The 22,761-nt window shown below is 48.7% G+C and overlaps 1 protein-coding gene across 2 annotated transcripts in view; it reads right to left on the bottom strand.

The window, feature by feature from the left end:
- The window catches only part of FDFT1 (farnesyl-diphosphate farnesyltransferase 1), a 58,334-nt gene extending 36,722 nt beyond the window's left edge, over nucleotides 1-21,612 (bottom strand). Inside the window, exons 1-8 of one of the 2 annotated variants that reach the window (XM_030555214.1) lie at nucleotides 21,478-21,612; nucleotides 14,873-14,970; nucleotides 13,103-13,286; nucleotides 11,128-11,256; nucleotides 9,994-10,185; nucleotides 8,777-8,953; nucleotides 8,049-8,201; nucleotides 3,812-4,340 (exon numbers count right to left, since the gene is read on the bottom strand). In XM_030555214.1, the coding sequence (XP_030411074.1) occupies nucleotides 4,119-4,340; nucleotides 8,049-8,201; nucleotides 8,777-8,953; nucleotides 9,994-10,185; nucleotides 11,128-11,256; nucleotides 13,103-13,286; nucleotides 14,873-14,970; nucleotides 21,478-21,579 (1,257 nt within the window). In that variant the 5' untranslated portion in view covers nucleotides 21,580-21,612 and the 3' untranslated portion in view covers nucleotides 3,812-4,118. Of the gene's footprint in view, nucleotides 1-3,811; nucleotides 4,341-8,048; nucleotides 8,202-8,776; nucleotides 8,954-9,993; nucleotides 10,186-11,127; nucleotides 11,257-13,102; nucleotides 13,287-14,872; nucleotides 14,971-21,477 lie in introns of those variants that run through there. The other variant, XM_030555212.1, reaches the window with a different exon arrangement.
- Nucleotides 21,613-22,761: the final 1,149 nt, after the last annotated feature.

The following is a 22,761-nucleotide window of genomic DNA, read 5'->3' as shown; positions in this document are numbered from 1 at the left end:
TGCACAGTGAATTGTTCCTGCTTCCGTCACTTAAAAGGAGTCAGTGAGGGCTTGATCCTGGGACATCAGTGAGTTGGCAGAGTGATGAATAGGACCCAGGAGTCTTGACCCACCGTCCCCTGCTCTAAGCACTAGGACATGCTGCCTCCCTCTGGATTAAATAACCAAATAAAGTTAGTGCCATTTGATTCTGAACAAACTAATATAACCAAAGCCAGATAACAACCCACAAGAGGAGAGAACTTAAAACAGGTTTGTTTGCATTGTATAGTCTTAACCATCCTGTTCATCCCTCCCACAGACCTTGTTTCAAGGGGCAGCATCATCTCACCACCAAAACTCCCTACACATCCCAAAAATCTAGTACCCCTCATTTTCCCCTGCCAGAAACACAGAACCCCAGACCTGCAGTGAGATAGTTATCAGCCCCGTAGGAAGCAATCCCACAACACTGCAAGTTTCCTGCATGTCCTTGCTGTTGGGTCTTTGTCACACACCATATCCCGCATCTGGGCCTTCCTCACCTGACAGCAGGGCTGCATCTATTACTGGCCAAGCCACCTGGGGTCTTAAACTTCAAGGCTCTTTCTTTTCAATTGTCTTCAATTTGGTGATGTCGCACACAATGCAGACAAGAAGAGCCTCACTGATACTCACTGTGTGCCTGTTAGGACAAGCCACAGAGGGGAGCAGAGCCCTGCTAATCCCAGCCTCTGCTCTGGCCCACACCTGACCACACCCCAGGCCTGCCACTATATGATCTCTCCCTCCTGCCAGGTTCACACACCACACCCTCTGCAGGCTTTGCACAAAGTAGGAACAGTTGTCAGACCCGCTCAGGCGAATACCTAATTACAGCTCTCCAGAGCAATCGAGCCCAGAGTTACTAATTGGGCCATGTTTTTGTTCTGCATCAGGGGGTAGCTGTGTAAGTCTGTATCCACAAACACAACAAGGAGTCCGGTGGCACCTTAAAAACTAGCAGATTTATTTGGGCTTACCTTTCATGGGTAAAAAAAGCTCACTTCTTCAGATGCATGGAGTGAAAGCATATTTGTGGAGCATATTTGGGGCGGGGAGTCAGATTCTGATGCTCCAAAAATCATGGAATTAGCTTAAACGTGAGATTTAAAAAAAAAAGTGTTGGGGTCTTTGTCTTCTGGTTTTTGAGCCTCTTGGGTTCTTGGTTTTAAATTTTTCTGTGCCAATTATGAGGGCTAGAAATATACACATTTCTTTAAAAATTAAAGCTGATATTTGCGCTTATGAATTATTACGATCGTGATCAGAGTGACGATGTTTCTTAGGGTAGTGCTGATGTGCAAGCACAGAGTAATAAACAAAGTCCTGAATTGCGTCTCATGCAATCACATCCCTTCAAGGAGCTCAGGTTTTAAGAAACCTGCCAGCAATCATGAGATGTGTCAGCAACTCTGTCTCGGCTTTGACTGTGCCTGTGAAGCACTGGCCCATGGTGGGGGCTCTGCAGAGCTGCCGTGCCCCAGGGGAGTTCCAGAAACCATTGTGCTCCAAGAAGGAACAAGGCCTCCCAGAGCAATCAGTGCGCCAGGAAGCTTCCCCACTCCCACTGCCTTTAAAGAGGCACTTGCCCGTCACAGCGGGCAGCTCTGCTAGCCAGTGGGAAGGTGAGGAGGAAGGCCAGGACTGTCTTCCTGCCCCATCGTGAACTTAGCTTGAGGCACTTCCCCTCCACACTCTGAAGTACTCCCACCCCCATACTTCCTCTTTTCTTGTTTGAGATTTTGCCTTTCCCAGCTTTTCAAATGCAAAAATGGGACATATGCAGGCGCTCTGGTCTGCCACTCCTGCTGGGCAGTGTGGGTGGTGTGGCTGGCTCCATCCGGGTGGCAGGGCTGCAAGCTCCTGCTGCTTTGAGCAGCGTGGTAAGAGGTCGGGGGCTTTGGGTAAGGGTCAGGGAGTCCCAGGGGCAAGTCAGGGGACAGGGGGCGGTTGGATAGGTGTGGGAGTCCCAGGGGTCCTGTCAAGGGGCAGGGGTGTGAATAGGGGGCGAGGCAATCAGGGGATAGGAAGCAGGGAGGTTGGTAGGGGGTGAGGTCCCAGGGGGGCAATTAGGGGCAGGTGGGAGCTCAAGAGGGGGCAGTCAGAGGACAAGGAGCAGGGGGGGTTGGATGGGTTGGGGGTTCTGAAGAGGGCAGTCAGTGCAGGGCTGCCCGGGGGAGGGGGGAAGTGGGACAATTTGCCCTGGGCCCTGCAGGGGCCCCCACAAGAGTTTTTCAGGGTTCCTGGAGCGGGGTCCTTCACTCACTCCGGGGGCTCCGGAAAACTCTCGCGGGGCCTGGGCCTCCGGAACTTCTTTCGCTCCAGGTCTTCGGCAGCAATTCGGTGTCGGGGGGGTCCTTCTGCTCCGGGACCTGCTGCCGAAGTGCTCTGAAGACCTGCGGCGGGGGGTTCTTCCACCCCAGGACCCGCCGCCGAAGACTCCAGGCCCCCTGAATCCTCCGGTGGCCCTGAGTCAGTGGGTGGGAAGCAGGAGGGGGCAGGGGCCAGACCATTTGGGGAGGCACAGCCTTCCCTACCTGGCCCACCATATAAATTCGCAACCTCGATGTGGCTCTGTATGGCTGGTGGGAGATGGGAGAATTACTGCAGACACAAAGAAGGGAGGTATAAGTTTGAGAACCATTGTTCTAGATCTTTAATCATTTCTGTTGCTTTTCTCTGGACTTTCTTCAGGTTTGTGTATATCTCTCCTGAAAGGTGGCACCCAGAACTGGACACAATACACCAGTTGAGGCCTAATCAGCCAGTGGGGAGTAGGGTGGAAGAATTACTTCTCTTGTCTTGCTTACAACACTCCTGCTAATCCATCCCAGAGTGACAGTTTGCTTTTTTTGCAACAATGTTATACTGTTAACTCCTATTTAGCAGTACGAGGTAAAAGTGAAGGGGAAGGGGCAGAAGAGCAAGGAGGAAAGGATACAGGGGGAGGAAAAACAGGGGAGTGGCATATCAGGGGAAAGGAGCCAGGCAGGGTGAGAAATCCCCACATTTTGTTAATTGTTTCTAGGAACCCAGCGTGTTCCGGTCAATAGGCACTTGCCCCTGTGCTTAATCTTGAAGTTTGTAGGTTTAAAAGCGCAGAAGATCTCTAGTAGTTTGACACTGATGGGTGTTGCTTTCTTCAGGTCATTCTAGTCCAATGTAAATTCAGATCAGATAATTGTGCCCATAACTCCTGTGTTTCAGGTGCAATGTGGATTATTTGAAGGTGGCATAGTTCGTGTGGTAACGCTCATTTGCGGTGTTTCTTCTCTTAAATCCAGGGAAGGGGCTTAAGAGACGCTGGTGAGCAGTTATGGGTGAATAAATGGGGAATACATTTTCTCAGGTGTTACATTTTCTTGCTGAGGATCCTTTAGTTTGGCGGTAATGTGGGGAAGGGGGGGCTTTAAAAGTGGCAGATGAGGTGTGATGGCCACATGGCATAAATAGCTCCACTTTCCTGCATCCAGACAGCTCTGTGGCACAACCTAGTCTCTCTCCCTGCAACCTGTAGTACAAGGATGGGAAGCACAGCACGCACCCACTCATCACTGTAGTGGAAGACCACCGCCTTTCTAGACAAGGGGTCAGAAAACAGCTTCCCCCAGCTTACTGAAGAGTTCCTCAGTGTGAGGAAAGAGCTTCCAAACCCAATGATGCAAGTTGGAACAGTTACAATCGCTGAGCATTGCAGACAGTGGGATAAGAATACAAAGCACAGAAAGAGGAGAGAGGAAACTCACAAATGCTGATGTCACATAGCCTTGTATTGGAAAAGAGTGTCAACATCGAGGGAGGCAATCTGAATTTCCATTAAAAAATATCACAGTCAGAATTCAGGTAAAACACCGTTTCCCATAAAGAGACCCCAGCTGTCGCATTTGTGACTTGTTCATCCGAACAATGAAAACATCCGACTCCGGCTGCCAACTAGGAGCTAGTGGCTGCAATACACCTAATAGCTGCAGGTCAACCAGCACCTTTCCATTCACAGCTTCCACAGTCTGGAATCCCACAGGGCAGCAGACCCAACAGGAAAGAGACATGAACCTGTTCCCAGCATTACCCAACCACTACCTTCACCCAACCAACCCTCAGTTTTCCTTGGCCTGTACATCCTCCTCCAATGCCTCTGACATCGCACTCAGATACCGCCAGCTCAGCGCTGCCAGAAGCATGGCGCACGAGAGGTAGATGGGGGCGTAACGGTTACAGGAGACCACCGTGCCATTGGGAAAACATATTGTCTGGATAAAGACAAGGATCTGCTGGGTCTTGTTAGAAGACGGGTCTGTGCTTGGGATCTTCCGATAGATCTGAAGAGAGAAAAAAAGACCCATGCTAGGTTAGGAAATAAGCATGAGAACAACACACCATCTAGTAGCCCCTCAAATGTGAAACGGGACCTCCCGCCCAGGAGCCATAATCACCACAGTGATGCCATGGATATTTGAACAGGACAATACTCCCCAGGAATGGGAAAGCTGCCCAGTTTGAAAGCTGCACTGGGATCAGATCTGCCCAGATTAGCAAGATTCTAGTCCCATTTCCCTGGGAAGGTTTTGTCGGAGATCTGTGCTCACGGCTGAACTCAGCTTTAGCCCGTACTCCTTAGGAGTCAGTCTGCAATGGCATTTGAGCCATTAGCCTGACCGAGGCCTATAGTTTTTTGATGCTGCTGGGATTTGCATGGACTTGCTGTTTCCGCGGTAGGGCACTGTCAGCCGCGTGCAGGAGTCTATTGTTTAAAACTAAGTAAGAGTTCCTGCTTGGAAGTCCTTGCTAACACCGCCTGCACTGGGATTTGAAACAGAGGACACATTTTAAAAGATAGTTAGGTGCCTAATTCCCATTGGTTTCAGTGGAATTTAGAAACATAAGAACTTAAAAACTGGGCCATGGGGCCTAAACGTTTTGTAGCCCGTCTGTCATAAACAGAGTGTTACGGGTTAATGTCTCTTCTACCTGTAAAGGGTTACAAGCAGGAAACTGGACACCTGACCAGAAGACCAATCAGAAGACAAGATACTTTTAAATCAGGTGGCGGGAAGTTGGGTGTGAGTTCTTTGTTCTTTGTTCTTCTCTCAGAGGGTCTGAAAGAGACAGACATTACTACAGGCTCTCTAAGTTTCTTTTCATATAGTAAGTAAAACAGGTGGTTTAGGCTTTTTAATTGTTTTACTCTATTTGCATTTGTAGATCTGGCTGGTTAACTTTTATATGTGTAGTTGCTGGGAATATTTTGATTTGTATTAGTACTGGTGGGAAAGTCTCTTTCTGGTGTCTGTAAGCTATAAGACCCTGTATATTTACAGCTTGAAGTTACAGAGATAATTCTTTACTTTTTTCTTTCTTTTATTAAAAGATTTCTTTTTAGAGAACCTGATTGATTGTTTTTCTAAGGCCATGTCTACATCTAAAATTTTGCAGCGCTGGTTGTTACAGCTGTATTAGTACAGCTGTATAGGGCCAGCGCTACAGAGTGGCCACACTTACAGCAACCAGCGCTGCAAGTGGTGTTAGATGTGGCCACACTGCAGCGCTGTGGGCGGCTTCAAGGGGGGTTCGGGGAACGCGAGAGCAAAACCGGGAAAGGAGACCAGCTTCACCACGGTTTGCTTTCGCGTTCACCGAACCACCCTGCAAACCGCAGGGAAGGAGACCTGCTTGCTCTGGGGGTTCGGGGAACGAGAGAGCAAACCGGGAGGAAAGGAGACCAGCTTCGCGCGGTTTGCTCTCGCGTTCCCCGAACCCCCCTGCAAACCGCAGGGAAGGAGACCTGCTTGCTCGGGGGTTCGGGGAACGAGAGAGCAAACCGGGAAAGGAGACCAGCTTTCGCCGCGGTTTGCTCTCGCGTTCCCCGAACCACCCTGCAAACCGCAGGGAAGGAGACCTGCTTGCTCGGGGAACGCGAGAGCAAACCGCGGCGAGCTGGTCTCCTTTCCCGGTTTGCTCTCGCGTTCCCTGAACCACCCTGCAAACCGCAGGGAACGAGACCTGCTTGCTCGGGGGTTCGGGGAACGAGAGAGCAAACCGGGAAAGGAGACCAGCTTCGCCGCGGTTTGCTCTCGCGTTCCCCGAACCACCCTGCAAACCGCAGGGAAGGAGACCTGCTTGCTCGGGGAACGCGAGGAGCAAACCGCGGCGAAGCTGGTCTCCTTTCCCGGTTTGCTCTCGCGTTCCCCGAACCACCCTGCAAACCGCAGGGAAGGAGACCTGCTTGCTCGGGGTTCCGGGAACGCGAGAGCAAGCCGGGGAAGGAGACCAGCTTGATTACCAGAGGCTTCCTCCTTCCACGGAGGTCAAGAAAAGCGCTGGTAAGTGTCTACATTGGATTACCAGCGCTGGATCACCAGCGCTGGATCCTCTACACCCGAGACAAAAACGGGAGTACGGCCAGCGCTGCAAACAGGGAGTTGCAGCGCTGGTGATGCCCTGCAGATGTGTACACCTTCAAAGTTGCAGCGCTGTAACTCCCTCACCAGCGTTGCAACTTTCTGATGTAGACAAGCCCTTTGTTTCCCTTGTTTTCTCCCAGGGAATTGGGATAACTCACCAGGATGGGTGGGGAGACAGGAGGGGGAGAGATAAAATCTCTGTTTTCTTGAATCTGTTTGCCTCTTTGTGGAAGGGAAGGAGATGCTTCCCGTATGGTGATTTAAGAGGTTAGATCAGTATTTCAGGATAGCCCAGGGAGGGAAGTTCTGAGAGGGGGAAGGCGGGGAATGGTTTTATTTCTCCTTGTTTAAGAACCCAAGGGATCTGGGTTCTTGAGGTCCCAGGGAGGTTGGGGAGGTCAGAGTGCCCCAAACACTATATTTTTGGGTGGTGGCAGCCTATCAGATCTAAGCTGGTAATTAAGCTTAGGGAAATTCATGCTAGTTTCTCATTCCTGGACTCTAAGGTTCAGATTTGAGAAAGAATGCTGTGACACCATCATAAGCCCTGTTATTAATATAGTTAAGTCAGATGAGCCCACAGCTACTTGGAGGTCATACAACCACTACAAAGTGGCAACTCAGGGGCAGCGTTTGCATCTTGCCAGCAAGAACTGTCTGTGAACCGGTTAGCTCTAATTTTAACAGGGCCAAGGTACTCCCTTGCATGAGCCACAGTATTGTTCTCAGACACTTTTCAGACCGTTCCCATCCACACAGTCCAGGGGAAACCTGACAGAACGTTGCTAGGAACAACCATAGACCCAAGCGTAACTAGCACTGCTCTACAGTGGCCCTGCCCATGGCTCTGTGACATCCCCTGAGCAATCTTCTTGCAAGAACCATTTTGTTTAATCAGAATTGGGTGGCCTGGTTTTCAATGGTAATTGATTCCAGTGGGGCTGGCAGCTTTTCACCAGCTCCTCAGAGATGAGGACCATGTTTTTACTTCTGTGTAGCATCCAGTGCACTTCCGAGAACTCCCACTGACTACAGGAGTACCTGCATTAAGGGACTGTGGCACTGTGGGATGACAGTTTTAGAAATGGGTGAGTCAAGCCACCAAAATTTTGCCCTACATATCAGCCAATTTGCACAGTAATAGCAATTAAAGGACTTTTGTTCTCCACGATGCTCTGGAAAGATAGAAACTTTCCAGACAGGAACTGTGAAATTCCCCATTAAGTAACCGTACAGTATTTATACAAAAAAATATGGGGCATTTATACAAATTGTAGCATAATGCAACATCCTATTGCATACAACTGTGTAATATTGGTGTTGCATTATGCTACAGTTTGTATAAAATCTGAACAACACCTGAGACACAAATGAGTGAGGACAGAGAATCTAAAGCAACAAGGAAAATAGCCGCATTCCAGACTTTACTACTTCAAGCTGTTTCATGCTACGCTCGTTTCTAGATCTTCAGCAATTTTGGCCAAAGCAAAATGAAAGTTACTAAACGTCTGAAACAGAGGGTTACGGTGGTACCCTCAGCTTAGCCCCAACTGCATAGACCTGAGGAGGAAAGCGGGAACATCTACATTTGAAAGTTAGTTATTCAAAGCAAGTGACTCAACCCACCTCTTCCACATACTGGTACATTATAGACTTGACAGCCTGTATGTTTGTGGCATCCATCATTAAAGTGACAGCTTGTCCTTTCCGAATCTTCACTACCCCCCTAAATACCTGTTTGTTATTGTGACAGGCTGCCAGAGTGGCGATGGCCATCACCTAGGGAGAAATAAGACAAAAAACAGCATTTACTCTGTTCTGTTAGCCGTGCATGCAGAGTGAAATTCCTGACTCCATTTGAAATTGACGGCAAAGCACCCATTGATTTCAATGGGGCAGGATTTCAACCACAGTGTAAAAGGCAGAGCTTAGCTTAAAGCAAGAAGTAGAGGAATGATTTCTAAAGAAGCAATGCTCACAATGGAAGACTGAAGCAAAGACAAGGAAGACAGAACAGAAAGGTTCCTAATATTTTCAATATTAACTATGTGGGATTGTCTTAGTTTAGGAGAAGAAAAAGAGTCCTGTTTATTTACATTCATCTGGCAGCACCCTCTCCAAACCCCTCACACCATATCCAAAAGCAGAGTCATTTCCCTTGGGGAAACACAATTCTCAGGACGAGGAGACACTCAAAATGCATGGTAAGCTCCACATTGAATGTATTTATGCATTGTCATTAAATAATGCTACTATTAAACACTACGCATAGACCACAAAAGACATCCAATTCCAAGGGAGAGGATGAAGCAGTTAGAAGATCCTGTTTAAAACATCTGTAAATGTTAACCTACCTGCGGAATAGCGCAGAAGTTGAAGATACTTTGGGTTTTCAGTCTAGATAAGTAGGTGAGGACATTAGGGATATGGTGTAAAGCATTTATGATCAGTTCATTCATACACTGGACTGCCACGTCAATGTTCTCTGGCTTGGCGAGATCCGACAGCTTCTTGGCATACCTGCTCCAAACCTGGGAATGCCAACAGGACACAGGAACACCACTCAGCCGTTAGCACTTTTCAGGCATTCATATTCAAAGGGGGCCCACATCAAGTTGTTCAAACAAAAATCTTATTACTGAACGTCACCTCATTCTCATAATCAGACCTCGCTGCAGTCAGAAAAAGGACCTTTAAAACACTCGAGTTCACTCTGGCCTCCAATTCCATTCAGCCCCATTATAGGGCCTCTCTCAGTGAGACATACTGGGGTACAGAGACTAACTTCCAGGAGAGAGTCCTACCAAAGTGGTGAATTTCTAGACAGGCACAAATCAAAAGCATGTGGGATCCTACTCTGCTAAGAAGAATTTCACCCAGGTGGGAGCTCTGAAGCTGAACATCCAAGCCTCTGATTCCGCAATGCACTTACACATTTATTACAATAGTGATTTCATATCCTGCCAGTGGTACTGGTACGCGGAGCACAGCAATAGCATCCAGAGTGTTCTCTGACAGCAAGGTTTCTCTAAATGCTCTGCTGAACAGGTGCATGGCCAAGGACAATAAGCCTGGTCTCCTAGATCGCTGCTTTGCTCCGTGATCACAGGGAGGCAAAAACAGCGCTGACGTTCCAGCTTCTCTTCTGGGTTTTGCTTTAGTGGACACATTAATGAGACATTTGGATGTGAGCCATGCACTTGCCATCCCTTTGTGTGGCAGTTATTAGTATGCAAATTTATCAGTGTTAGCAATAGGGTTTAGCCCCGGTGGGACACACACTGCTAAATGTGACTGCTCAGAGCTCTAGGGCAAAAGCATTTGGCCTAACTCCAGACAAAACAGACTTGGGCAAGTTTTTTTGAAAAAGCCCAGAGTTCTATATCAGAATAGGAACTGAAAGTGAATTCTGTGAAATGAGTCTCCTAACTAGTTCTGACTAAACTGCATCAGTACCAGTATCTCCAGACCTGTCCCTTTCAGATGAGCTGTCTGCATCACAACACTAATACTTCCTAATGAGCTGTATCTAGCAGAAGTTCTCATCTAAAAAAGGTCTGGTTTCCTTTACCTCTCTGGGCCAGAATTCTCTTCCTGCCAGCTGGTCCTCCAGATAATCACGGATGATGATGGCTTTCTCAATGAAGATGCCCATGGAATTGGCAAGCTCTGTGTCCTGTCCTATGATAGGATCTTCTAGCTCCAGCACAGAGAAAAACCGGGAAAGGCCAATGCCCACCAGTCCAACAACGTAGTGACAATACTGCCAGGTTTGGAAAGGGAAAAAAATGTGTATCAATCTATATCCCTTAGTCCAAATGGCTACAGCAAAATGACACCTATCAGTTACTGAGTGTGCCGTGTGTTCCTTTCCTTGTTTTGATGACTATGTCGGGTGTATTTCTTTCATCTCTGAATTCAGAGTTACATGGGCTGAGCACTCCTAATATGTCTCTTCATGCCTGTGCTTGACAGCCACATCCCTACACCAGGAATATGCTTCTGCAGCATGGAGTCTACCACATAGGCACTGCTCCACTCAGGAAAAATAGGAAATGTGTCATCCACAGGTGTTAGCGGCTCAGGGGTTCCGCTTTCCAGATGAAAGACCCATATGAGAGCAGCTGCTCCAGTGGCCCATTCTAGTCAAAGAGCTCCAAAACAGCATCATAAGGATGTAAGAACAGCCATACTGGGTCAGACCAAAGGTCCACCTAGCCCAGTATCCTGTCTTCTGACTGTGGCCAATGGCAGATGCCCCAGAGGGAATGAACAGAATAAGTAATCATCAAGTGATCCATCCCCTGTCTCCCATTCCAGCCTCAAGCAAACAGAGCTAGGGACACCGTCCCTTCAAGGCTCTTTTGTGGACATTTACAAACACTGTCATCCACAAAGGTCAGTAACAATAAACAGCAGCTATTCAATGCCTGGTGAAAGTTCACAGAGATCTCATCGCTAAGATAACTCTTTACATTCACATTGAAGGAGGCTGCCCAAGTAGCAAGACTCTGAGTTAACACTTTGTCTTTTGCTCATTTTGGGTATCTTATCTACAACTGGGTGAGTATCACCAATCCCAGGGGAGAAGAAACTGGAATGATCATGCTGATGGCTGCGGCAATTGCAGAATGCCAGACCTCCAACAGGGACTGTGGGTGTTGCTCTGAGCATGCTCTCCATGCTCACTTACAGATTTACTTACTTTATCCCACTCTTGCAGAGACTCAACCTTCTTTTGCAAGAACTCGGCCATACCGGCTCCCATCTTGTGACAAATATCTGCAATCACATCTCGATACACCTTTGCCAGGTTCCTGAACTCCAAGGAGATCTACAGCAGAAATCACAAGAAAACATAAATAGTGCTGAAAGTGAAGCAGAATTTGGCATTCATTAACAGGCTAAGAGAATGATAGGTTATAGCATAATGGGTTTTTTTCCTGCTCCCCACTGAAGGGACTGGCAAAACTCCCCACTGGCTTCAATGGCAGCAGATTCAAGCCACTCAGCAGTAAACACAGATTCAGCAAGTTCTTAAACAAAAATTCCTCTGATCTTTGGCCACAGCTCAGATGCAGTCTGTGTCTTCATGAAGACAGTATGACCTTGGGTAGCATCACTTCATGAATGACGGACTTACAACAATAAACTCTGTGGCAAGAGTCCCAGCAAGTGAACAGCAGGTAAACTGATGGGAACAGTGAAAAAAAAGAGATTTCCAGTGTTCTTTTGAAGCTCGGCTCTCTATCTCCTCCCCAAGGGCCATCTCCCCAGATGTCAGCATGTATGCATTGCCACTGGATGCCTTCCTCCCAGGCTAAGCAGCATCCTCACATCACTCCTAGCCTCAAACTGCTCCCACGGCTCTCCACGTATTCCAGAGCCTAGTTCAAAGCTGCTCTCCTTCTTCTTAAAGCAACCCATGGATTGGTCTATATCTTCCAGACCTCATCTCTTTCTTTTCTCCACTCCCCGAATCCTCTATTCACCTAGCATCAGTCTTTCTCTCTCTCACTTCACTCCAGCGTCCTCTTCTGATAGCTGAAGGAGCCTCCTTATACTACTATTCTTCTGGCCTATCCTTGGTACCGTGTCTTTCCCTATGATTGTAATTTTCTTTTAATATTTCTGTAGCCAGAAAGGACCACTAGGATCATCTGGCCCCACCTCCTGCATAACACAGGCCAGAAGTTTCCATCATCATCAGCAGTTCCATCATTGAGCTCAGTAACTCCTGGTTGAACTAGACCATACCTTTAAGAGAGACATCCAGTCTCAATTTAAAGACTCCTGGTGACAGAGAATCCACCACATCCATGGTTACCTTGCCCTAATGGGTAATTCTCCTCACTGTTTTAAAGGTGCATCTTATATCCAGTCTGAATGTGTCTAGCTGTATCTTTCAGTCACTGGATCTTGTTATGCCTTTGTCTGCTAAATTAAAGAGTTCTCCGGTAGAGTCTTAACCTTCTCTTTGATAAAATAAATAGAACAAGCTCCTCAAGACTCTTGTAAGTAAGCAACAGATTCTCCAAAGCCTCCACCAAGGTAACTCCCTCCATAAACTGGGCATCAGGAGGTCACAGAGCAAGTTGCTATCATTCCCCTTCCCTCCAGAGTATGTCACACCTGAGGTCTATTGACATGGAGAGCATGAATTAATGAGTCTGTCATTCACAGTATGAAGCTGATCTACTTTTTCAACACCCAAGGGAACATATAAATTTTAGAGCCAAGTTTTCAGCGGGTGACCCTCACTTGCACACACGCAAAGTTTATCAGCATGTAGTTTCCCTCCGATTTTGAATGCAGTCACATGTGCAAGTGAGTAGACCCCCTAAATCACCAGTCATGCACAACTGCAGTGAAATGTACATGACTGTAGGTATGTGAATGGATATGATTTTGGGCCTCTAAAACATAGTCCTCAGTGTCAAAGCTGGGAAGTGCCTCAAATTCGGGGCAGTTAAACTGTTTTCTGCATCCCTTATTCATATGTTGGGCAATGCAGGCCAACAGCAAACCCGGTGACACTCCAGCAGGCATTGCCAATGACCATGTCTTCAGTCAGCTGGCAATTCCTACATACCAAATTGCAAAGATATTTGAAGCGGATACTGCTACTAGTCAACATATGGGTTATATTATCGTTTGAAACATGGAAATGAATGGCTCACTGTTGGAAAGTCCTCAAGCACTTGCTTATACTTCTCCTTGCTCTCCATGTATCTCCAGTCCGGCTGATACAGATAGGAGTGGAAGTCATGCAACATTGGGACCTTGGTTTCTAAACTGATGGTCATATCATCTTCTACAGTGTCCACAGCTCGGAGAACCAGGTACAATATGCACACAGCATGACTACGGAGGGAGAAAATGATTCCCTATTACTTGGGATTCCCTATTACTCAGGAAAGTAGTTACAAATTATCACATGGCTTTTGTAACAGACATTCTCAAATTAAAAAGCCCAGCAGCAAAGTGGGGGCTACCCAATGTATTGCACTGAATGTAGCATGTATGATTACCTGCCTTGTGGGCAGGAGACGTATGTGTGTGCATTCGGTGCAAGGAGCTTAAGGCCATCAGAGACCAAGTATGGGCTCTGGACACCAGAGTGGCTGAATTGGAGGAGCTAAGGGAGGCAGAGAGGTAGAATCACAGAATCAAAGAGTTAGTCTAGCCCCCTAATTTACCCCCCTGCCATGATGCAGGGCTTGTTTTTGTCTAAACCATCCAAGATAGATGGTTCCAGCCTCCTTTGAAAACCTCCAGCGAAGGAGCTTCCACAGCCTTCCTAGGTGGTCCATTCCACTGTCTTGCTGTGATCTGTAAAAAGGGGTAAACAGTGAGGGGACAAAGTTTGCAGTTGATACAAAATTGCTGAGAAAAGTTACAAAGGGATCTCACACAACAGGGTGAGTGAGCAACAAAATGACAGATGAAATTAAGTATTGATTAATGCAAGGTAATGCGTACTGGAAAACACAATCCCAACTATACATACAAAATGATGGTGTCTTACTTAGCTGTTACCACTCAGAAATGAGATCTTGGAGTTCTCTGAAAACATCCGATCAATGTGCAGTGGCAGTCAAAAAAGCTAACAATGTTAGGAATCATTAGAAAAGGTCTAACTCAGTGTCTATATTATTTTCATTCTTTACAATGGAGCAAATCATGGCATTCACTAAGTACTATCAGTTTCTATTGTGCAGAAAAGATTTTGCCTTAGGGCTTGTCTACGTTTGAAATGCCAGTGCAGCTGCACTGCTTGCAGTGCTTCCAGGTAGACACTGCCCTATGCCGACAGGAGGGGTTCTCCCGTCAGGGTAGGCAATCCACCTCCCCAAGTGGCAGTAGCTAGGTTGAGGAAGAATTCTTCTGGAGGTTAGGTCGGCTTAAGTACACCACTCACGGGGGTGGATTTTTTACAACCCTGAGTGATGTAGCTGGGTTAACCTAACTTTTTAGTGTAGACCAGGTCTTAGTTACTTTTGGTTCCAGTTTAGCTAGAGATGCAGAGAGGGTATTTCTTTGTTAGGACTAGATCATTCACAGAGAAGAAACCAAGCAGGAGCTGAAAAAGCAGGAAAGCTGCTTTCTTCTTCCAGACTATGAATAAAACCTTGGTGTGAAAGGACAAGATCTCAAAATTCTACCAACTTGAAGACCATGGGGCCAGATTTTCAAAGGTATTTAGGCTCCTAATGATGCAGATAGGCACTTCTGAAAATGCCACCAGGCTCCAAAGCAGGTCAGGTACCTATCTCCTACTGACTGTGCCTGTTTGTGGTGCTTCTGCTGGGCTCTTGCTGCTTGCGTAACCCTCTACTGACCAGCTAAGCTAGGTGCTCCCATGGTATGGATACATTTACATTAACCCTGTCCCAGCCAGCCCAGCTAACTCCCTCATGTCCAGTTCCCCACTGTGGTCACTCCCTCACCGCAGCTCCCCGTCCAGCGCCTGGATGATGGGGGCGAAGCTCCGGCTGGTCTGGTTCAGGTACTGGTAGCAGGTCTTAAGGTTGTCGCTGAGCGCGTCCTGCGGGCAGAGCAGAGGGGACACGGGCTGCTGGAAGTGTGCAAGGTCAGGCAGACCCCAGAGGGGAAGCTGTGGTGCAAAAGCCGGCTGGCCCCTGCAGAGCTGGTCCAGTGGCAAGGAGGAACATACACTGGATACCCCACTGTCCCTGGCCACCCTACCACAGGGGGAGCAGCATGGTCTGCTGTGCCTCCTAGCAGAGTTCTGGGAGGCCTGGAGAGAGCACCCATCCCTTAATCCTGTGTGCCCCAGAGACCATGACCACCAACGACTGATACTGGACCCCCAGGGAGAGTCCCCTCCCCATTAATTCCATGCACCTTGGAGCAAACCGTGACTTAACGCTATGTGAAATGGCCACCCCTCGTGCCACCTACCAGGATATCTTGCAGCCTCAATAATTATGTTCAATGCATAGCACCTTCTCTGTGCTGCTAGATGGTAAAGATGGATTTAAAATCTATAGGTGAGTTATTTGCCCGTCCACTAGTGCACTGCAAGGCTTTATGGAACAGAAACATGCATGGCTAAGAAAAGAAAACAGTCAACTTGAAATCTAGTTGATTTTTGAAGTTTAAATTAGTTCCCTGTACTACACTTCCCTGGGTTCTGCTGCTTTATGGTTTTACATTCACATTTTCCTTCTTTTCCCTGTATTTTTCACTCCCCTAACCTCATGCGGAAGCACAACACAAACAGGGGCAAACTGACTGGCTATGCAGAGAAATGCTGATTCCTGAAAGAAATTTACCACCACCAGACCCCAGTTGTCAGGACTGAACCTAGGATCTCTGGAGCATAGTGCATGAGCCTCTATCACATAAGCTAAAAGCCAACAGGCGGTTAGTTAAGGCTGTAGAGCAGACTCTGGTCTCAGTGCCATTAGATGGGATAGAGCAGCACCCCCAGGAGGTGTGTGGGTTACAGTCACTTGATATGAAATGTTATCATATGCAATGAGTAAAGCTAGGAAGGAAACTCCCAGAATAAATGGGGTTTCCTCTGATCTCTGTCTGTTGCAGTACTCTTTGGTATCACTTGTCATGCTAGACAGGTAAAACATTTTCAGACAGGAGCATGATAGAAAGTTAAAGTGTTGGTTTAGTATCTTTTATGACCAAGGGAGAATTTTATGACCCAAAAACTTTCAGACCAAGAGGGATCGGTCCATATTGAATTTCCTATATCCATCCACATTTTTAGACAGACCATTCCTCATCTCATCTCATCTGGAGACGGGATAATTAAACCCAGGGGAAATGATCAGCCCTAACTGTAACAGAGATTGTTTGGAGGGAGAAGGGGAACATATTTTGAAAGTGTTTTCTCCAAGGGGAATGACTTGCCTCACATTAGTGTCAATCTGAAAATAGTTGCTTAAAAATAGCACTTACCCTCCTTCTGAACAGTGACTGCTAGCAGCCACCAGCTTGGGAACACAAAGTAATGCCTCAGTCCTACTAGCTGATCAACACTGGTGTGCCCCATTGGGCTGCAAAACAGGCAAGATCTGCTCTCAGGGAGCCCCCGTGACACTCACTGATCACATCCACACAGATCAGCTTGCAGGACCTGTGCCTTAGGCCACAGCTACACTGCAAACTTTGGCTGACACAAGCTACACTGGCATACAGCCGTCACAGTTAGTATTTTGCGTGTGTGTGTGCATATGTAACACCGACAGACCCCCGTTGTTGGCAGGTGGGATCGAACAATGAGTAATTGACAGAACAAGAAGCAATGGTCTCAAGTTGCAATGGAGGAGGATCGGGGTGAAAGTAACCTATAGGACTTACCAGTACTGCTGGAATCCTGAGGGGGGCGTGGCCTCATCTGGAAGAGGCATGGCCTCTCAAGATTTAAAGGCCCTGGGGAACCAGCTGTGGCTGGGAGACCCAGGGCCTTTAAATCAACCAGGGGCTCCCAGCTGAAGAGGTGGCTAGGAGCCCCCTGGGGCTCAGGGGCAAATTAAAGGGCCTGGGGCTCTGGCCGCCAGGGGGAACCCCGAGCTTTGTGGGGCTGGAGCAGGGATTTAAAGGGCTCAGAGCTCCTGCCGCTGAGGGAAGCCTGGAGCCCTTTAAATCCTGGCCCGAGCCTAGCCGCCAGAGCCATGGCCAGAATTCAAAGGGCTCTGTGCAGCCCAGAGCCCTTTCAATCCCCGCTGTGGAAGTCGGTGTGGTCCAGCAAGGCATACTGGCTCTTGCCGGTGCGCCGGACCAAACCGGACTGCACCAGCTTACTTTCACCTCTGGAGAGGATTAGGTTGGATATTAGGAAAAACATTTTCACTAGGAGGGTGGTGAAGGACTAGAATGGGTTACCTAGGGAGGTGGTGGAATCTCCTTCCTTAGAGGTTTTTAAGGTCAGGCTTGACAAAGCCCTGGCTGGGTTGATTTAGTTGGTGTTGATCCTGCTTTGAGCAGGGGGTTGGACTAGATGACCTCCTGAGGTCTCTTCCAACCCTGATATTCTATGATTCTATGAACCTGGGACCTCTGGAGCTAAATGCATGAGTCCCAACTGCATAAGTTAAAAGCCAGGTAGCCCCAGGGCTGTAGCAGACTCATTCATCTCTAACTGGTCTCAATGCCACTAGAGGGAACAGAGCACCACACTCAGGAGATGTGTAGGTTACACATGCTTGGCTCCTTGTGTTGGTGCTGCACATACTCACCAGGAATGCTTGTGTCGATGCACAGTGTAATGCGTCATGAGTAGGTATATCAGTGTGCAACTCTCCGCCTCCAGCCCATTGTCATTTGGGAAGCTTTGGCAATGCATGATGGGGCAGAAATGAGTCGTGCAGGGGTGACAAGAGCAAGGGGTCAATTTCCCAGTGTCTCCAGCCCAGAATATCATCTATATCACATAATTTTTGCACCTTTTCTTTTAAATCCCACAAACTCACATCACTCTTCTCCTTGTGCGCCATCTCTGACAGAAGCATATAGCCTGCCCAGCGCTGCACCTTTATCACAAGCATTGCAAGCACAAGGGGCATGATCCTCCGATATTTGCAGAGCCATAAGAAGAATTGATCAGTGGGGGACGTAACAGTATCCCTTCTTCTGCATCCCCCATGCAATATGCTCATAGATGTCCACCTCTCTATGGCTTGTCTGGAGTTGTGCCTGTACAGCCTCTTCTCCCCACAGGCCCAGGAGATCCAGTATCTCCTGTCCACTCCCAGCCAGAGCGCGTCTGGAGCATGTAACCAGCACGGTCAGCTGGGCAGCAGCACACAACAAGGGGGACCTGCTAGGTATGCTTGCCGAGCTGTACCATGAGGAAAAAGCATTTCAAAAATTCATGTAACTTTAAAAGAGAGAGGGGCCTTCCAGTCTCTGTGACCTGAGGGCAGTAGAGTTCACAACCATGACAGGAGCCGTTGGTGTCTGGCATTGTGGGACAGCTGCTGGAGGACTGTTAGGTCAACGTAAGAAATGCAATGTCTACACTCATGCTATGTAAACATTGGTATATTGACCATGGCTCAGTGCCACTTGGGGAGATGGTGCTACCACGTCATTGCAATGGGACACTTACATTGGCGGGAGACAAATTTAAGTGTAGACACATGCACAATTAGGTCAATGCAAGGTGGCTTATGTCACCCTAACTTTGTAGTGTCAGCCAAGTCTTAGGCTCTACTGCTCCGGCAACTCATGGTGCTCAGGCAGACCTCATAGACTCATAGACTCTAGGGTCAGAAGGGACAAATATGATCATCTAGTCTGACCTCCTGCACAAAGCAGGCCATAGAACCCTACCTATCCACTTCTATAACAAACCCCTAACCTATGTCTGAGTTATTGAAGTCTTCAAATTGTGGTTTGAAGACCTCAAGCTGCAGAGAATCCACCAGCAAGTGACCCATGCCCCACGCTGCAGAGGAAGGTGAAAAATCTCCAGGGCCTCTGCCAATCTGCCCCGGAGGAAAATTCCTTCCCAACCCCAAATATGGCGATCAGCTAAACCCTGAGCATGTGGGCAAGACTCACCAGCCAACACTCAGGAAAGAATTCTCTGCAGTAACGCAGATCCCATCCCATCCAACATCCCATCACAGACCACTGGGCATACTTATCTGCTGATAATCAAAGATCAATTGCCAAAATTAAGCTAGCCCATCATACCATCCCTTCCATAAACTTATCAAGCTTAGTCTTAAAGCCAGATATGTCTTATGCCCCCACTACTCCCCTTGGAAGGCTGTTCCAGAACTTCATTCCTCTAATGGTTAGAAACCTTCGCCTAATTTCAAGTCTAAACTTCCTAGTGTCCAGTTTATACCCATTTGTTCTTGTGTCTACATTAGTACTAAGCTTAAATAATTCCTCTCCCTCCGTAATATTAATCCCTCTGATATATTTATAAAGAGCAAGCATATCCCCCCTCAGCCTTCTTTTGGCTAGGCTAAACAAGCCAAGCTCTTTGAGTCTCCTTTCATAAGGCAGGTTTTCCATTCCTCGGATCATCCTAGAAGCCTGTCTCTGAACCTGTTCCAGTTTGAATTCATCCTTCTTAAACATGGGAGATCAGAACTGCACACAGTATTCCAGATGAGGTCTCACCAGTGCCTTATATAACGGTACTAACACCACCTTATCTTTCCTGGAAATACCTCGCCTGATGCATCCTAAAACTGCATTAGCTTTTTTAATGGCCATATCACATTGGCGGCTCATAGTCATCTTGTGATCAACCAATATTCCAAGGTCCTTCTCCTCCTCTGTTGCTTCCAACTGATGTGTCCCCAATGTATATCTAAAATTCTTATTATTAATCCCTAAGTGCATGACCTTGCACTTTTCACTATTAAATTTCATCCTATTACTATTACTCTAGTTTACAAGGTCATCCAGATCTTCCTGTATGATATCCCGGTCCTTCTCTGTGTTAACAATACCCTGCAGCTTTGTGTCATCCTCAAACTTTATTAGCACATTCCTGTTTTTTGTGCCAAGGTCAGTAATAAAAAGGTTAAATAAGATTGGTCCCAGAACCGATCCTTGAGGAACTCCACTAGTAACCTCCTTCCAGCCTGACAGTTCACCCTTCAGTACAACCTGTTGGAGTCTCCCCTTTAAACAGTTCCTTATCCACCTTTCAATTTTCATATTGATCCCCATCTTTTCCAATTTAACTAATAATTCCCCATGTGGAACCGTGTCAAATGCCTTACTGAAATCGAGGTAAATTAGATCTACTGCATTTCCTTTGTCTAAATAATCTGTTACCTTCTCAAAGAAGGCGATCAGGTTGGTTTGGCACAATCTACCTTTTGTAAAACCATGTTATAACTTGTCCCAATTACCATTGACCTCAATGTCCTTAACTACTTTCTCCTTCAAAATTTTTTCCAAGACCTTACATACTACAGATGTCCAACTAACAGGCTTATAGTTACTCGGATCACCTTTTTTCCCTTTCTTAAAGATAGGAACTATGTTAGCAATTCTCCAGTAGTACGGTACAACCCCTGCATCCAGTCAGGGTGACTTGCAGGATTGGTGCCTTAGCCAGTACGGCTGGCTTTACTGTGGGTAATTCATGGGATTAGTACAGTGCTGACAGAGTCTTTCACCTCTAGGACTTGAGTCTGATCCTGCCCCAGAAAGAAGTGACCTGTTCCCACTGAATCAGTGGGAGTTTTGGCACAGGATTGGACTTCAGCAGCTGTTACCATGGGTCTACGTGACATTAACTGCTGACTGAAGATGAACTTTGTGTCCCTCCACTCATTGTCTTATCTTGATCCAGTGTCCTTCACTTGGACCTGACAATGAATATTGTGTCACGACTGGGTCAGGGCCTTGCCTTAGCCAGCTGGCACACATCAAGACCCTCTGCCTTCAACTGGAAACATTCAATAAGACTTTGGTCTGGAAACAACCGTGTTGCCCTCAAGCAGGGCCGCCTAGAGGATTCAGGGGAGCTGGGGTCCTTGGCGGCGGGGGGCCTCCGCTTCGGCGGTAATTTGGTGGCAAATGGTTCTTCCGCTCTGGGACCCGCCGCCGAAGTGCCCTGAATATCGGCAGCGGGTCCTGGGGCGGAAAGACCCCCCGCCACAGGTCTTCAGGGCACTTCGGCGGCAGATCTCAGTGGAAGCACCCCCCGTCACCGAATTACCACCAAAGAAGCTCCGGGGGCCCGAGCCCCACGAGAGTTTTCCAGGGCCCCTGGAGTGAGTGAAGGACCCTGCTCCAAGGGCCCCAAAAAACTCTCGTGGGGACCCCTGTAGAGCCTGGGGCAAATTGCCCCATTTGCCTCTCCCTCTGGGCGGCCCTGTCCTCAAGGACCAAGAGCCTCCCCTAGTCCCACTACCGCCGCCACTTCAGGGAGCTGGCATTGGGCACACTGCCCTAGGGATAGATGGGAGCACCAAACAGCTGCAGGCACCTACTTGTTAACAGGGCAGCATCAAGGCTGGACACTGGTTTCAGGGGTCAGAGAAGACGCCCCGGGGCCAGCACCCTCAGGCCGCTCCCCACCCGCTCTGCTCACCTGGTCCCGCGGGGGCATCACCGCCGTGCCACCGCCCATCTTAAACCGCAGCAGGTTGTAGATCTCCCGGGGGTGGCCCAGCCACTTCCCCACGCGCTCCATGGGCAGCCGCGCGCACCTGAGGACGAGCGACAGGGGCACAGCCTTTCTCCCTAACACCGCTGCCCGGCCGCAGGAGCCTCCCAACACGTGTCAGGACGGGGCTCATCCCCGCCTCCTGACCGCACCTAGCAGGAAACCTGGGGTGCGCACGGGGCCGGTGCAACCACTAGGCGGCCGCCTAAAAGCCTGCTCAGGGGAGGAGGTGGGATGGAGGTGAGCTGGGGGGGCATGGAGGGGGTGCCCGCAGTAACGAACGGGGGCGCACAGGGGAGCCGCTCCCCGCCCCACATCAGCTCCACTGTGCCTCCTCCGGCGAGCACACAGCCCAGCCAGGGCCGTCCTTAGGCATAGGCAGAATAGGCAGCGGCGTAGGGCCTCACACTGCCTGGGGGCACCACTCAGCAGGTAGCCCAGACAGTGTAGGAGCAGGGCTGCTGGGTCCTAGAGAGAGCCGAATGCAGCACAGTCTGAGGAATGGGATTGGCTGCTGGGGTCTCTGGGAAGGGGAGGGGGTGGGGGTTGGGAAAGGAGCTCATCTGTGAGTGTGACTCTTTCCCCCCGGCTGAGGTCAGGTGAGGCTGTGGCTCTGGAACCAGTATCCTTTGTTGTCTCCCATAACATCCATTCTTCTCCCCCCTGCCCCACGGAGCACCCCCTCCTTTCTCCCTCCTCCCCAGGAGCACCCCTCTCTCTCGCCTCCCTCCCCTCCATCAGGGCTAGGTTAGGTGAAGTGCTGGGAGGGAGGGGAGACTGGCTGGCTGCTTGCTGAGGAATGAAAGTGAAAGTAACTCACTTCCTGGGCAGGCAGCCAGAATTGGAATGTCACACTGTCTATACAAGACAAAGCCCCAAATATCGGGACTGGCCCTATAAAATCAGGACATCTGGATCTGGCCACCCTAGCTGGGGAGCGCCTCTCCCCCAGGCTGGCAGCTGCCAGCTATCCATCTCATCCGGGGGGAGCTGCATAGGGCAGGATGAGCTGCTGTGGCTCCATGGGTGCCCTGTCCCTGAGATCAGATGCTGTGCTAACTTCACCATGGTCCATAAGGCTGGTGGTGGTGCCCATTGGCGTGTGATTGGACCTGAGGGTTTGCTGCTGCTGTTGCCACTCTGCACCCCAAGAGGTGGATTTTGGGGTCCTGCAGTTTTCCACGTATCTCCTCCTCTACTGCAGCTGTT

This window comes from Gopherus evgoodei, chromosome 3 (assembly GCF_007399415.2).
Source record: "Gopherus evgoodei ecotype Sinaloan lineage chromosome 3, rGopEvg1_v1.p, whole genome shotgun sequence".
Classification (NCBI taxonomy): Eukaryota; Metazoa; Chordata; order Testudines; family Testudinidae; genus Gopherus; species Gopherus evgoodei.
This window is presented reverse-complemented; position numbering and strand designations above follow the sequence as displayed.